This window comes from Balaenoptera borealis, assembly GCF_965194805.1.
Source record: "Balaenoptera borealis genome assembly, chromosome: 7".
NCBI lineage: Eukaryota > Metazoa > Chordata > Mammalia > Artiodactyla > Balaenopteridae > Balaenoptera > Balaenoptera borealis.
In genome coordinates this window covers 70,975,131-70,989,417 of record NC_138864.1, presented here as the reverse complement: position 1 = coordinate 70,989,417, position 14,287 = coordinate 70,975,131, and the positions used below count along the sequence as shown (strand labels likewise).

General features: G+C 38.2%; 1 protein-coding gene across 4 annotated transcripts in view; it reads left to right on the top strand.

Annotated features, from left to right (window-relative positions):
• Positions 1–14,287, top strand: part of ASB4 (ankyrin repeat and SOCS box containing 4) — a 125,886-nt gene that overhangs the window by 57,209 nt on the left and 54,390 nt on the right. For all 4 annotated transcript variants that reach the window (XM_082398516.1, XM_082398513.1, XM_082398512.1 and 1 more), the window contains one exon: positions 8,122–8,421. In XM_082398516.1, the coding sequence (XP_082254642.1) occupies positions 8,122–8,421 (300 nt within the window). The remainder of the gene's footprint in view (positions 1–8,121; positions 8,422–14,287) is intronic.

Genomic DNA, 14,287 nt, shown 5'->3' with positions numbered 1-14,287 from the left:
GGCTTCCAGCCTAATTATCAAACTTTTTATTTTAGTCAGGAATGGAAGTGATGCATAGAGTCCTAGTTGCTAGCCAAGCAAAGTAGACCTAAGTGGTTATATCAATTTCTAAGTCACAGAGGAATTCCCGGGGACTAGTGTAGAGCTGAGCAGGCTACACTGGTCATTTGTTCGTTAGTTAGTCAGAATTAGTTAGTTCCTTTCTGAATAATTCTAAGGAATGAGACTCTTTGTGGCCTTGAAGGGTATGTGACTAGATTAAACTTCGTGAGACTTTATTAAATCACAGCAGACTTTTTGGATGTTGAATGCTGTTGAATTGCTATGCATTAGTTTTTGATTTTTTTAAGCACTTTTAAAAAGCTCTACAACAGAAAAGTGCACAAATCATAAGTGTGAAGCTTGATTAATTTTCACAAAATAAACAAACATATGCAACCAGCATCCAGAAGAAGAAATAGAACATTACCTATTTACTTTTAAAGTGTGGGAATCTTCAGGTTTTAGTAATTTTTGGCTTACTAAGCAAGACATTGTGCAAAATCTAGAACATACTATGCTACCTTTAAATTTGCGTGTGTAATTAGTAATGTAATCTGTATTCAACATTTGATTGTCCTGTGGAAGATCAACAGTGGTACATTTAATCCCAAATAATTTTTGTTTCTTTTAGGACATAGGATTTTACATAGGATTTTTAAAAGTGACCACATTTTCTCCCCTAATTATGGTATGTTTAAGCCAGTATGAATGCAAGTTTATACTTTTTGTAAAGGCAACTCAGAAGTCTGTTGGTGAAGAAATCAACTTGGAATCTAAACATTGCAACCCCCAATCCACAATCTAAATGGTACACTAATAATCAAAAGTTGACCTCCAAAGCAAATATAAAATATGGACTTTGTGAGGAAGGTAGAACAAAGTGTCTGGAAATTCACTTCTGCTTCCCCATCTCATTGAGTAACTTCTCTCACCTGTGAGAAAAAGAACAGATTTAGAAGCCAGCATCCAGGTTCAGATGGCAGGCCCTGCCTAGCCCCAGCACCTAATAATGATTCTTAAAGTTTGAGACATCTCATTCTAGTTTTTCAAGTTATTTTAAACTTCATAATCAAATCTTCAGATAAAATTATGTTTTATCAATTAAAAATATTCCTCTCACACTTTGTAAAGCAAACATTAAAAACATTCTGGTTGGGACTTCCCTGGTGGTCCAGTGGTTAAGAATCCACCTTCCAATGCAGGGGACGCAGGTTTGATCCCTGGTGGGGGAACTAAGATCCTACATGCCGTGGGGAATGAAACCCGCGCACTATAGAGCCCTCGCGCCACAACTAGAGAGAAGCCCACGTGCTGCAACTAAGACCTGACGCAGCCAAATAATAATAAAATTAAATTAAAAAAAAAAGAAAGCCATTCTTTAAAAAAAAGAAACATTCCGGTTGGCATTTGCATTATCTCCTAGAGAATGGCAGATACATGGGTCTGAAAAGTAAAAACAAGTAAGCAAAATTACATCTACCAGCTGACCACTTTAAAATGGGAATGAAGTGAAGAAAAGTTAAATACACGAACAACTTTTAACTGCCAAATGCAATTAGCAGTTGAATAGTCAAGGGATGTCAATGATATAAAGTTTGTTATGAGCCAAGCGCACAGTATTTATAGTGAAAGTGGGTCTCTAAGAAAATGCAAAGCTATTCATATTGGTTCTCACTAGGCGATCTCCATACGGGAAACGTGAATATCCATAAAGCTGTTTCCAAAGGTTTTTCAACCACACATTTGATTCTCCTTCAGATGCATGAGCCTTGGCTCATTAATGTTACAGGCAGAATATCATACTTATCTCTTTGGTATGGAATTCCCTAGTCAGCAAGGTTAATCAGAGTCCTTTTATTAATCAGCGTAATGCACTGTAAGTACTTCGTTTATGGCCCACAGTCGCAGGTTCTTTGGTTGATAGTCATATTTTTAATTAAAATAACCAATGAATGATTTCACTGGAAAACTTTCTGGCAGGTACTCTATCTACTTTACTAAGTAGCAACTGCCTTCCAAATATGTTGAAAGCTCTTATTTTCACTCTCTTAATGAGTCATCTTCTTATCACCTAATTTTCCTCTTTGCCAGAAATTCACTCTCCTACTTTCCTATTGCCATCCCAAGATTCTTTTCCTTTCCTAGGTGTTCAAATTTTTTTCTTTTAAATTTTACATTTCAAGCTTATTTCTTTTTCTCTCCTGGGGAAACTCTGAGATTTATCCTGAAAATATTAACTATTAAAAAATAGGCAAGAATTGTGCTCCAGCCTGTAATCCTTCAGGACTGTGTAAATACGTGGACACAGCAGAGCAAATGTCTGCTTATCCAGCCATGAGCAGTGTGTGTAACCTTTGTCTGTAATAACAGAGGCTTCTTGTGTGTGGGGTTCTTTGGACTCAGATAACATTACAGCTGATAACTGTGGCAGAGCCTAGCTTAGCTGAAGGTTTACCAGAGATGTGTATATCCCCCCAAACACTGGAGCAGAATCAACCCTTCTTCCAAAAGATGGCCCAAACACTTCGCTCCTTACTATATTTCCTGAGCCGGGGGTTTTCTACTCAGTGACTCAGGCATATCTCTGGATTCAGATTTAAATTAAACACACACACACACACACACACACACACACACACACGCACAAAGGAGTGGTCTGTGTATTTGTGTAGGGGCATAACTCCTAAATTCCTTTAGAACTTTGCTGAGAATTGATATTGGTTTGGAGGTGGACTGCATGTAGCTTTCAGATCATTGATGGCTATTTAGAGATTTGGGGGAGACTAGGTATACAAACATGGGCACTTCCTGCTACTTAATCTCTACAGGATATTTATCCTCATTTGTAAAGTGGAGGCTTTGTCAAGACCCCCTCTAGATCTCCTGCATGCTGATAATCTTCAGTGTTTTGAAGGGGAAATTATATAAACAGATTAAGTGTCATGGTCTGGGGAAGGTAAAAAGTAATGGTAGATGCTATAAATCCACATGGGTGTGGCCTATATTTGAGAGTTCTCTCTGGGATTTTTTCCTAGGAGAAAGAATCTGTATTTTCTTCTCAGTTAAGCTCATTGCTCAAGCAGAGCTCAAGCAGAAGGCATCACTGCCCACAGACTGCAGACCTGGGGTGAGAACCAAGTAGTTTACATTAGGGGAAGCAGTGCCTTCCTCACCTCTGGCCCCATCAAGGGCTTTGTTCCTGGGTTTTACTCCCTCCCCACAGTCCTTTGTGCAATCTGAGCACACAGTCAAAGGGCATCCTGGACTCTGCAGAAGTGAGCAGAGGGGGGCCCTTTGAAAGACAAATGCTAAGAATAAATCACATTTTGAGTTCTGAAGCCCTGGGACAATATTGCTGTGGAAAGAAGGGAGAGTGTACAAAATGAATCTGCCTGATTAGTTAACTGTATTTCTGTCATGCTGTGACCATTGGGGGTTACATTTTGCAGGACACATTTTGATCTCTTGACATACTAGCATCGACACAAGTGTGTTAATGGGTGCTGCATCACTGTGGTTTCTGGCGATGGCATTACCTCAGGTTTGGTCATCAGTGAGGGTAGGTGTGGTGGAAAGGACACTCCTGCTTGTTTCCACACTTGGTACACAGTGACCTGTGGCCGTATCGTCATTTAAAGGTGGTGATTGTATGTGTGTGGCCTGTTTGCTGTGGACTGCTTCTGTCTCTGCAGTGGGCTTTCCTGCTTTGCAAGGGCTTGAATTATCCAGAAACTCCTCCCCACTACCCCCCACCAAAGTTCTGCAATGCAGCTTCAAGATACATTGCGACAGACCCTGATCTGTATCCGACTATCTATTCTCTTCCTGTCTCTCCACTCAGCTCCCTAGGGGCACCAGCTAAGGGGTCTTGTTGCCACCCACCCATCTACATTCCTACCACCCACATTCCTTTCTAGGAGAGGTGAGTTGTAGGCACAGTTCCATTTATGAGGTTGGCTGAATTCCAACACCTGGCCCTCTCTGAGCCCAATTTACTGGTTAATGATTATGATTATAGGACACGCAGATGAAACTGATTGAGAGGTCAAGGATGACTGATTCATGTAATAAACAGGCAAGATAGATTCTCTAGGTGCTACTGGGAATTTAGGAGGAAGAAAATAAAATCAACCAGCAAATGTATCTCCATATCAGAGATGTGACATATAGATGAATTCGGGATCTTCTTTCTTTCCTTGTGATTTGTGAAGCAGGCTTGGTGCTAAACCTATTCTACTTCCACAAAGACAAAGACAGATGGAAACCCTGCATTGCAGATATTCTGAGTCCATTAGCTTGGACTGAGGCAGACGACTTATGGCTCTAGCAGGCTGAAAAAGTGGCAGTTTTCTCATCTGGAAAATGAAAGGCTTGGACTGGATAATCTTCCCTCCAGCGCTAACATTCTGTGTTTCTTTGATTTTACATCAAAATGGTGTTTTCTTAATCAGCTCTCTGCTGCTTCCTTTCTGAGATCATTTTTCTTACTACTGCAGAAGCAGACTTGAGTTTCCAATCAGTTGCTGCATAGAGCTGCCTAATCTTTGCTGTTAATTGGCAAGCAAAACACACTCCAGTTTTCAGATCTGGAACCAGCTTCTTTGCAAGAGAGTTAGAAGAGGCTGTCTTTGCAAATTGCTTGTAGAGGAAATCTGAGTATTAAGATGACTAAGTATTGGTATTAAGTGATTCATTCCTTATCAAAAGCAGGTTGCATACCATATAGCTTAAAAACTATGCTTGGAACACAGATTCAATGTGCACAGCTAAATGGAAATGTATATATGGATATATACAAATGTGTGTGCATATCTATTTACACACACACACACTCACACACACACACACACGCACACACACACAGGCACAGGGTTGATCCTCCCCAGTCCAGACTGTCTGTGAAACTATTTGTCTCTACCAGGGAAAATCCATATCACCAAATACCTTCCCTTTTCAGTGTCTGAAATCTGGAATTAGTATCTTAGAACTTAATTCTATTGTATGAATACAGATTTCTACATAAATTCAGATAATCCTAAGAGGGTCACACTTTAAACAATCCTCAGTCTATTAGACCTTAGTGTAAATTAACTTTGGATTTCTTTTTAAAGAACAACTTTGGATAAGGGGAGAGTTGGGAGGACGAGAAAGCAAAATGGCCCTAGAATTCTGAGTGAGATGAAAAGAGATTAAAGTGTGTGTGAGTGTGTGTGTGTGTGTGTGTGTGTGTGTCTGTCTGTCTGTCTTTCTGTCTGTCTAGGTTGGAGGGTGGGCCATAGAAAAACAAACTTCTGGTTGGGAGCATTCATTCCCTCAGGATTAATCAGCATTGTGCATAACCCTATAAATAACCTCTTTTTTAAAAAATATAAATTTATTTATTTTTGGCTGCGTTGGGTCTTCGTTGCTGTGCATGGGCTTTCTCTAATTGTGGCGAGTGGGGGCTACTTTTCGTTGGCAGTGCACGGGTTTCTCATTGCAGTGGCTTCTCTTGTTGCGGAGCACAGCTCCAGACGCGCGGGCTTCAGTAGTCGTGGCTTGTGGACTCTAGAGTGCAGGCTCAGTAGTTGTGACGCACGGGCTTAGTTGCTCCGCAGCATGTGGCATCTTCCCAGACCAGGGCTCGAACCCGTGTCCCCTGCTCTGGCAGACAGAGTCTCAACCACTGCACCACCAGGGAAGCCCTAAATGACCTCTTTAAACTAAATTATTTTTCCCCCTGGACAGGAGCACAACAGTTTATTTTAATTTTATTTATTTTTATAAATAGTAATACATGCACAACGTACTAAATTTAAAAGCTCAAGGGGAGCATTGAAGGATAAGTAAATCTATGTTCTTGTCCCCCAGTCCCCACCAGTGCAACCAGTTTCTTGTGTTAGGTGTTTATAAATATTTTCTTACATGTTAGCCTTTATGCACACTCTTCGGCTCCCTGCTTCTCTCACTCAATAATATATCTTGAGATTTTTTCCATACCAGTATACACAGAACCGCCCCCTTCTTTGTAATGGCTGTATAGTGTTCCACTGTACGGATGTACATACTTTATTTAAACAGTCTCCTATTGATGAAGATTGAGGTTGTTTCCAATCACTAACCATTAAGAACAATGCTGTAGTGCAGTGCATGTTGTTGTCCTGGGCCAGGTTACCAGGATTTATAACTCCCGGGAACTTCATACTCTTCATAAAGAGTTCAATGCAAGTAGTGTTCCTGGGAGTTGTGTAATACAGTGGCCCTTATATGGCATTTCACACATGAGTGAATGTACTTGTAGGATAAATACCCGGGAGTGGTGCATAGGTAGTTCTTTTCACTTAAATGAGAGACTTTTAATACCTGATCACCAGGCCCACCTTTAACGTGGTCATCATCCTCTGAGTGCCCTCCAGATGCTCATTTTTGTTGCCAGAAGTATTCACAATATTTTAGATTTTTCTGACCTCATCTAATCAGTGAAGAATACAACTTTTACTTCTCTTGTTCTGGGCGCTATACCCTATTAATGTAGCTAAAGATTGTATCAGCATTTAGGCAGCTTCATCTTACTGTTGGCTCATTTCTAGATTATTGTCAACTCAGATACTTAGGTTTTTCCTCAAATAAATTACCATTAAATCATAATCTGCTGGGACTTCCCCGGTGGTTCAGTGTTTAAGACTCCGCACTTCCAATGCAGGGGACGTGTGTTCAATCCCTGGCTGGGGAACGAAGATCCCATATCCCACGTGGTGCGGCCAAAATATTAAATAAATAAATAAATAAAGACGATCTTTCCAAAAAAAAACTCATAATCTGCTTACCTTGTACTCACATAGTGGAAGTTTTACAACCTATTGTAAAAACAAACTTCTGATTTATCCATGTTAAAATTTATTTTGTTGTTTCCACCCTAGAGTCTCTTCTAAGCTGTTGAGCTATGTCTACATCTTCATCTTGCCATTAAATATTTCATCTTTCTGTACCTATTTTCCATTCTCCACTCATAGCTTAATGCCGTGGCTCTGGGTATTGACATTGAAAAAAAGATTTATAAAGTTATCTTTGTTATAGCTTGTCAAAATGGCAATCATTGGACACTTGGGAAAAAAGGACTAGTTCAGTGTTTAGAAGTCAGAAGTAGGAGGGAAAAAGGAAAGAGAAAGAGAGAGGGTGAGAGGGAGGGAGGGTAGGGGAGAGAGAGAGAGAGAGAGAGAGAGATTTCCAACAACTAATGGGAAAATTTTATTTAAGATCTCAGTTCTAGGAACAACTCTGCTTCTCCTGACCAAATAATTTGTGTATAGCTTGTGGGCATAGTTAATTGTGCAACACATCATGTTTTCCTGTTTATTTTGGCTGCTGGGCAAAGGCAAATTTACAGTGTGGTTCTAGCATATATAGAACACAGTTTATATTTTGGGTACCTATCTGACCCTGGACCTCTTTTTATTTTCCTTCCTTATTTTTTCCTTTGCCCTTATTTTCTAGATCATTAAAAAAATCTTGTGTAAAATTTGTAAGCTGCTATAAATTCTTCTTAATTCTTCTTTGGAAAGAGGTGTTGTATAAACTGATAGACAGGCAAATAAAATCTTGGTGTGACAAATTTTCTAAAGAAATCAAATACATTCACACCTTAGCTTGACAATAGCTACAACTAGAGGGAAAAAGAACTGTGATGGAATGAAAATTATAAGCTTGTAAGTAACAGCTTTGGAATCATTCAAGGCAATGACTGGGAGTTAAAAAAAATTCTTTAATAAGAATGTCATGTAAATCATCACGTAAAATAAAATGCAATCACATAAATGAAGGTCTCAAACACAAATGCCTTGGACAGCCAGGAAGGTAAAGTAAATGAAGGACCAAGATAATAGGGAATAGTAGAGAGCCCCTGTCCCATTTAAGTAATCCAAATACACTACTAAGCTAAACATTTGCAGATCCATCAGCCACTAGTTTACAACTTCCAAATCATCCCCCCAATTTTATAAATGTGACGAAAGTAAAACACTTTGTAAAAATCCTCACTAATTCTCACAGGGAGAAATCCTAGGCCAAGAAGTTAAACTTTCTCTCCCTTTCTTTTTTCAGGTTATTGGTTGCCTAGTTACAAATTAAAGTCTTCCTGGGCCACGGGCCTGCATCTTTCTGTCTTGTTTGGTCACGTGGAATGTCTTCTGGTGCTACTGGACCACAATGCTACAATCAACTGTAGACCTAATGGGAAAACCCCTCTTCATGTGGCTTGTGAAATGGCCAACTTGGATTGTGTTAAGATTCTCTGTGACCGTGGAGCAAAGCTCAATTGCTACTCCTTAAGTGGACACACGGCTTTACACTTCTGTACAACTCCAAGCTCCATCCTGTGTGCCAAGCAATTGGTTTGGAGAGGTAAGCCTTTCTGGGTGGCTGACATTGTCATCTACTTGCCCAGTCATGGTTTTGAAAATTGGTGACCCTTACTTACCTCCGGCAATGTAGTACGTGTCTCTATTCATTAAGCCTAATTCAGGGGGCCCTAAAAATATGTAGAGAGATAGTTATGTTGGCCCCGGTCATTCAGTGATGATCACATTGAATTCTTATTACTGTTTTAATTGTAGGAGTCTCGTTAATTTACACATTTATTTAACAAATAGTTATTAGCTTCTATGATGTCAGGTAATGTACTAAGAAAGTAAAAAGAGAAAATAGTTTCTGCCCTCTAGGAGCTTATATTCTAGTAAGGGAGATGAATATTGATGAAATAAATTATAAATACATAACTATAAATTGGGAAAGGAGCAAAATAAGGTGCTATGAAAGAGAATGTCAGGAGTAAACTATTATAAAATGTATAAAACTTCTCTAAAGATACGATATTTAAGCTGAAACTTTATAATGAGAAGGAGCTGGCCATTAAAAACAAGAGCAAAGAAGAAAAGTCTAGGGCTAGGGAATAGCATGTGCAAAGTTGCTAGGGGAGCAAAAAACTTGGAATATCCAACACATGGAAGAAGGCCAGTATGGCCAGAGTATCACTGGGGGGTAGGTGGGAGGGACAAGAGGGTAGAGGGGAGTGCCGCCAAATGACATTGGATGTGTCAGATCATATATGGCCTGATGGGGGCCGAGTATGGGGTTTAGAAATGGAGCCACTGAAAAGTTTAAAGCAAGGCAATGACACGGTTTAACTTTCACTTAAAATCATCAGTATGGGGTCATTCATAAGCTGGGTTGGAGAAGGCCAAGAATGGAAGCAGGGAGACCAGCAGGGAAACTCTTGCAATAGTGTAGGTGAGGGGGATGATGATTTGCACTAAGGGGAAAGCTTGGATAGGAAAATTAGAAAATGGGTTTGCAATATGTTTTAGAAGCAGAATTGGTGGGACTTGGAGATGGATTTGATATAGGTGGGGGTGGAGCTGGGTGACAGAAAAGGAAGTTTCAAGAATCATTGCCAGGTGTGTGTGTGTGGGAAAAAAAAAAAAAAAAGAATCATTGCCAGGTTTCTGGCTTTAGAAAATGGCTGGAGAGTGATGCCGTTTTTTAAGATGGGAAAACTTGGGGAAGAAGCATGTATGTGGGGAGATCGTTATACCATTTTTTTTAAGTTGGGTTTACAGAGGTATAATTTATATACCGTAAATTCACTGTTTTTGAGTAATAGATAGTCGTGAAACCATTCACCACAATTATCTCAAAAAATCCCCCGATGCCCTTGGTAGTTAATTTCCTCACTCTCCCCCCACCCCTGGCAACTATTGATCTGTTTTCTGTCCCTTTAGTTTCATCTTTTCAGAATGTCATATTAATTAAATTATACAATATATAACCTTTTGAGGCTGGTTTCTCCAGTTTAGCATAATGCATTTGAGATTCATCAATGTGACTGCACTCACCAGTAAATCATACCTTTTTATTGCTGAATAGTATTCCGTGTATAGATGTAACACAGTTTATTCACTCCCTAGTAGAGGGGCATTTAGATTGCTTCTAGTTTTTGACAATTTTGAAAAAAGCTGCTATAAACATTTGCATACATGTTCTTGTATGGACATGTTTCATTTCACTTGGGTAAGTGCCTAGGAGTGGGAAGATGGGTTGTATGGTAAGTTTATAAGAAACTGCCACACTGTCTTCCAAAGTGCTTGTACCCTTTTGCATTTCCGCCAGCAGTGTATAAGAGCTCCTGTTATCCTCCATCCTTGTCAGAACTTCGTAATGTTAGATTTTTAAAAACTGTTTTAGCCATCCTAATAAGTATTAATAGCATCTCATTATGATTTTAATTTGAATTCCTCTAATGACCAAAGACATTGAGTATGTTTTCATGTATTTATCTGCCAGCTGTGTGTTCACTTTGGTGAAATATCTGTTCACTTCTTTTGCTTCTTTTTTTTTTTTTTTAAATGGCTGTTTGTTTTCTTGTTATTGATCTGTGAGAGTTCTTAATATATTTTGGATACTAGCCCTTTGTCAAATATGTGTTTTGCAAATATTTTAATTCATTCTTTGGATTTTCATTTTTCTAATGGTGTTTTTAAAAGAGCAGAAGTATTTAATTTTGATAAAATCAGTTTATCAATTTTTACCTCTTATGGTTTGTGCTTTGTGTTCTAGCTAAGAAATGTTGGATTAACCCAAGTAACAAAGGTTTTCTCCTTTATTTTTCTTCTAGAAGTTTTATAATTTCAGGTTTTACTTTTATGTCTTTGATTCATTTTGAGTTATTTTTTGCATATGGTGTGAGGTATGGGTTGAAGTTCATCTTTTTTCGTGTATGGATGGCCAATTGTTTCAACATCATTTGTTGAAAAGATTATTCTTTCACCATTGAATTGTTTTGATATTTTTCTCAGAAGTCAATTGGCCGGGACTTCCCTGGTGGTCCAATGGTTGAGACTTCGCCTTCCAGGGGTGCAGGTTCGATCCCTGGTTGGGGAGCTAAGATCCCATATGCCTCACAGCCAAATAACCAAAACATAAAACAGAAGCAATATTGTAACAAATTCAATAAATACTTTAAAAATGGTCCACATAAAAATCTTAAAAAAAAAGTCAATTGGCCAAATATGTATGGGTCCGTTGATCTATATATCTATTTTTTGCTAATCCTCCACTGACTTGGTTGCTTTATATCAAGTCTCAAAAGCACATAGAGTGAGTCCTTCTAGGTTAGTTTTAAACATGAGAGGTTTCAGACCTCTTTGAGACATCAAAGTGAATAAGTCAAGGATACACTTGATATAAAAGTATATATTTCAGAAAAGAGCTCTGAACTAAAGCAGTAAGTTTAGGAGCCATTGGCCTATAGATTGTATTTGAAGCCAAGGAAATCAATGAACTCACCTGGATAAACAGTGTAGAGAGATAAAAGAGAACTTAGGACCAAGCTCTGACAAATTCTTTTTTTTTTTTTTTTTTAAAGAGTAACACTTTTTTTAAAAAATTTATTTTTAGCTGTGTTGGGTCTTCGTTTCTGTGCGAGGGCTTTCTCTATTTGCGGCGAGTGGGGGCCACTCTTCATCGCGTTGCACGGGCCTCTCACTGTCGCGGCCTCTCTCTGACAAATTCTTATGTTTAGATGTTAGCAGGATGGAGAGGAGGCAATAAAAGAGAGTGAAATTATTCTAGGGTTTTAATTTCCTTGTGATAACCACTTTCCTCTATAATTCTTTATTTCTAAGAATGTGTTAAAATATATTCCACACTAAAAAAAAAAAGACGAGTGAAATGGATTGATAAATGAAGTTGGAGAAAATCCAAGAGCATTTTTGACATCAGAGAAACTAAGAAAAAGGCAGGTTCAAGAATGGGGGAGTGGTCAGCTGTATTGATAGCTACTGAGAGGTTTAATCAGATGTTCATTAGATTAAGTGACAGAGTTATCACTGACAAAAATAGTTTTGGTGAAATGGTAGGTGCAGAAGCCAGATCAGAAGATGTGAATGGGAGGTTAGAAACTAGAGATGGCATATGCTGACAACTGTTAAAAGAAATTTGGCTGCAAATGTGAGCATATGAGTAGCATTGCTGAAGGGGGTTGGGGGGGGCGTTTGTCACAGGAGACTATTATCTACAGTTGAAGATAAAAGGAAATGTTTGTACGCTGAAGGAAATGATTTATAGAAAGCAAACAGTTGAAGGTGCATGAGACAGGATAACTGAAAGGTCCAAATCTTAGAGAAGTTGAGATGGGATGAAATCCAGAGACCTTGAGACACATCCTCCTTTTCAGCAGGTGAGCCAAAGTAAAAGATGGTTTTAATGCCAAAGCACTTGTAGATTTGGTTGTGGTAAGATGAGGGAGTCCCTGTCTGGTACAAAGTCATCAGCCAAAATGAGAGCAGAAAGACTGGAAATTGGATGAGAGAGGGGAAGATATGGAAAGGTCATGGGGAAAGAATGGGAGGACATGCTTGAAGATGCTATGGTTTTCTCAACCTGTGAGAACTAAAGGGAAAAAAAAATCAACCCCGTTTATTCTGCTTCTTGCCTGCCCTGGGAGGAAGGGCCTAGTGCAGAGATGCTTGGAGAAGGACAGGCATCCATTGGAGCTTATCCACTTTACCTTCCCGCATGGGGCCATCACCACCTTTCACATTTACTTATACATTTATTTTTAGATTTAGTTTTTTTAATCTACATTTTAACTAATTAATTTAAACTTTTAAGCTGTTTATCTTCAAAATTTTTGGAAAGTTAAGAAATTATATATTTGTTTAGTTATTGATCTTTTATATCGCTGCCTTTTCATCAACCACGGACTAACAGTGAGCTCCCGACCTCGTCTTTCCTCAGAGATGTTACCACACAGCTTTCCCAGAGGACACAATTATTCCCCATGTGCTTTATCCCTGTCGACAGAGGGAGACCTACCTAGAGAGGGAGGAGTAAAGAGGTAGGAGGAGACTGAGCAACGCCCCCTGTAGGCTGACACTAGGAATTGGACTGATAACCCGAGACGAGAGGAAGAGTAGAAGGAAGTTGGTTAAAAATAACTGACCCTTTAGCACCACGTCATCAAAGGCTGAAGCCATAACAAGAAAGATAAATTAGAGAACACAAAAATGTTTGTTTCAACATCTGTGTGGCAAACAGATTATACAATTAAAAAGCAGTCATAAAACTGGGAAAAATATTTGAGACTATATGACAAAGGGCTCACATCCTTACTATGTAAAGAAACTTTAAAAATTAAAGTTAAGAGGGTAACAACTAAGAGGAAAAAAAAAAAAAAGCACAAAGGGACCAAGAACAGGAATAGGTATTTCAGGAAAAAAACAGGCGAGCATATAAACGACAAATTAAGGTAACATAATGATCACTTGTAATCAGTAAAATGTCAATTAAAAATAAGAAATAGATGTTTTGTTGTGTTTATTACATTAAAAAAGATATCAAAGATGATAATACATATGTTGACAAACACGTGGGGCAGTGCTCTCACACAGGCTTAATGGAGTGAAAATGCATACGATTGAGGGGAATATCAAAAGCTTAAAACCTTTTTAAACTCAGAAATTCTGCCTCTAGGGTTAGGGACTAATTCAGCACCTTTTGACTCAGGGTTCTCATTGATGTAGGGCCTCAGATTCAGACTTTGGATATATCTCTAAACAAGGTTATACACTGAGTCAGAGATAACTGATGAGAAAGAAAGACATTTATCATGTAACAGAATTGTGCTTGGTCACGTGATCTGTAGTACACTAGAAATTGAGACTTCTCCTAATTCTATGAGAATCTTCAAAATAGTGTAGTTATAGTGTGTTTTATTTTATATTTTTGCAATAAAAGCTTTGGTTGGTTAAGGAATACATTTAAAATATACCACAATTTTAAAAGATATATATTGGCATTTTTAATTTTTAATGTACTTAGAGTCTCAAAAAAGTTGCCTGATTTCTTTTTGCCCTCAGAGAGTCATTTATATTACTGAAATACTTAAAAATATTTTTATATATAATAGAAAAATTTAAGCTGTTATCTCCGTACCATACAGACGTTAAAAATGATATTGTAAAAGAATGTTTATTGACACAGAAAGATTTTTTAAAAATAAGTTCATAGGAGTGTATTAACTGCATAAACTTAATTTTCTAAAAATTATATATGATTATGCATATCAGAAAATAATATCTGAATTATGAGTCAAACTTGATAGCATAAGTAATATTTAGCTGTAGCTAAGTAACTTCAAAAAAGAAAATTTGTTATGTCAGATCCTTACTCTTAGAATAAGTGTTTTTTTTAAGTGTGGTGCCTGGAAAAT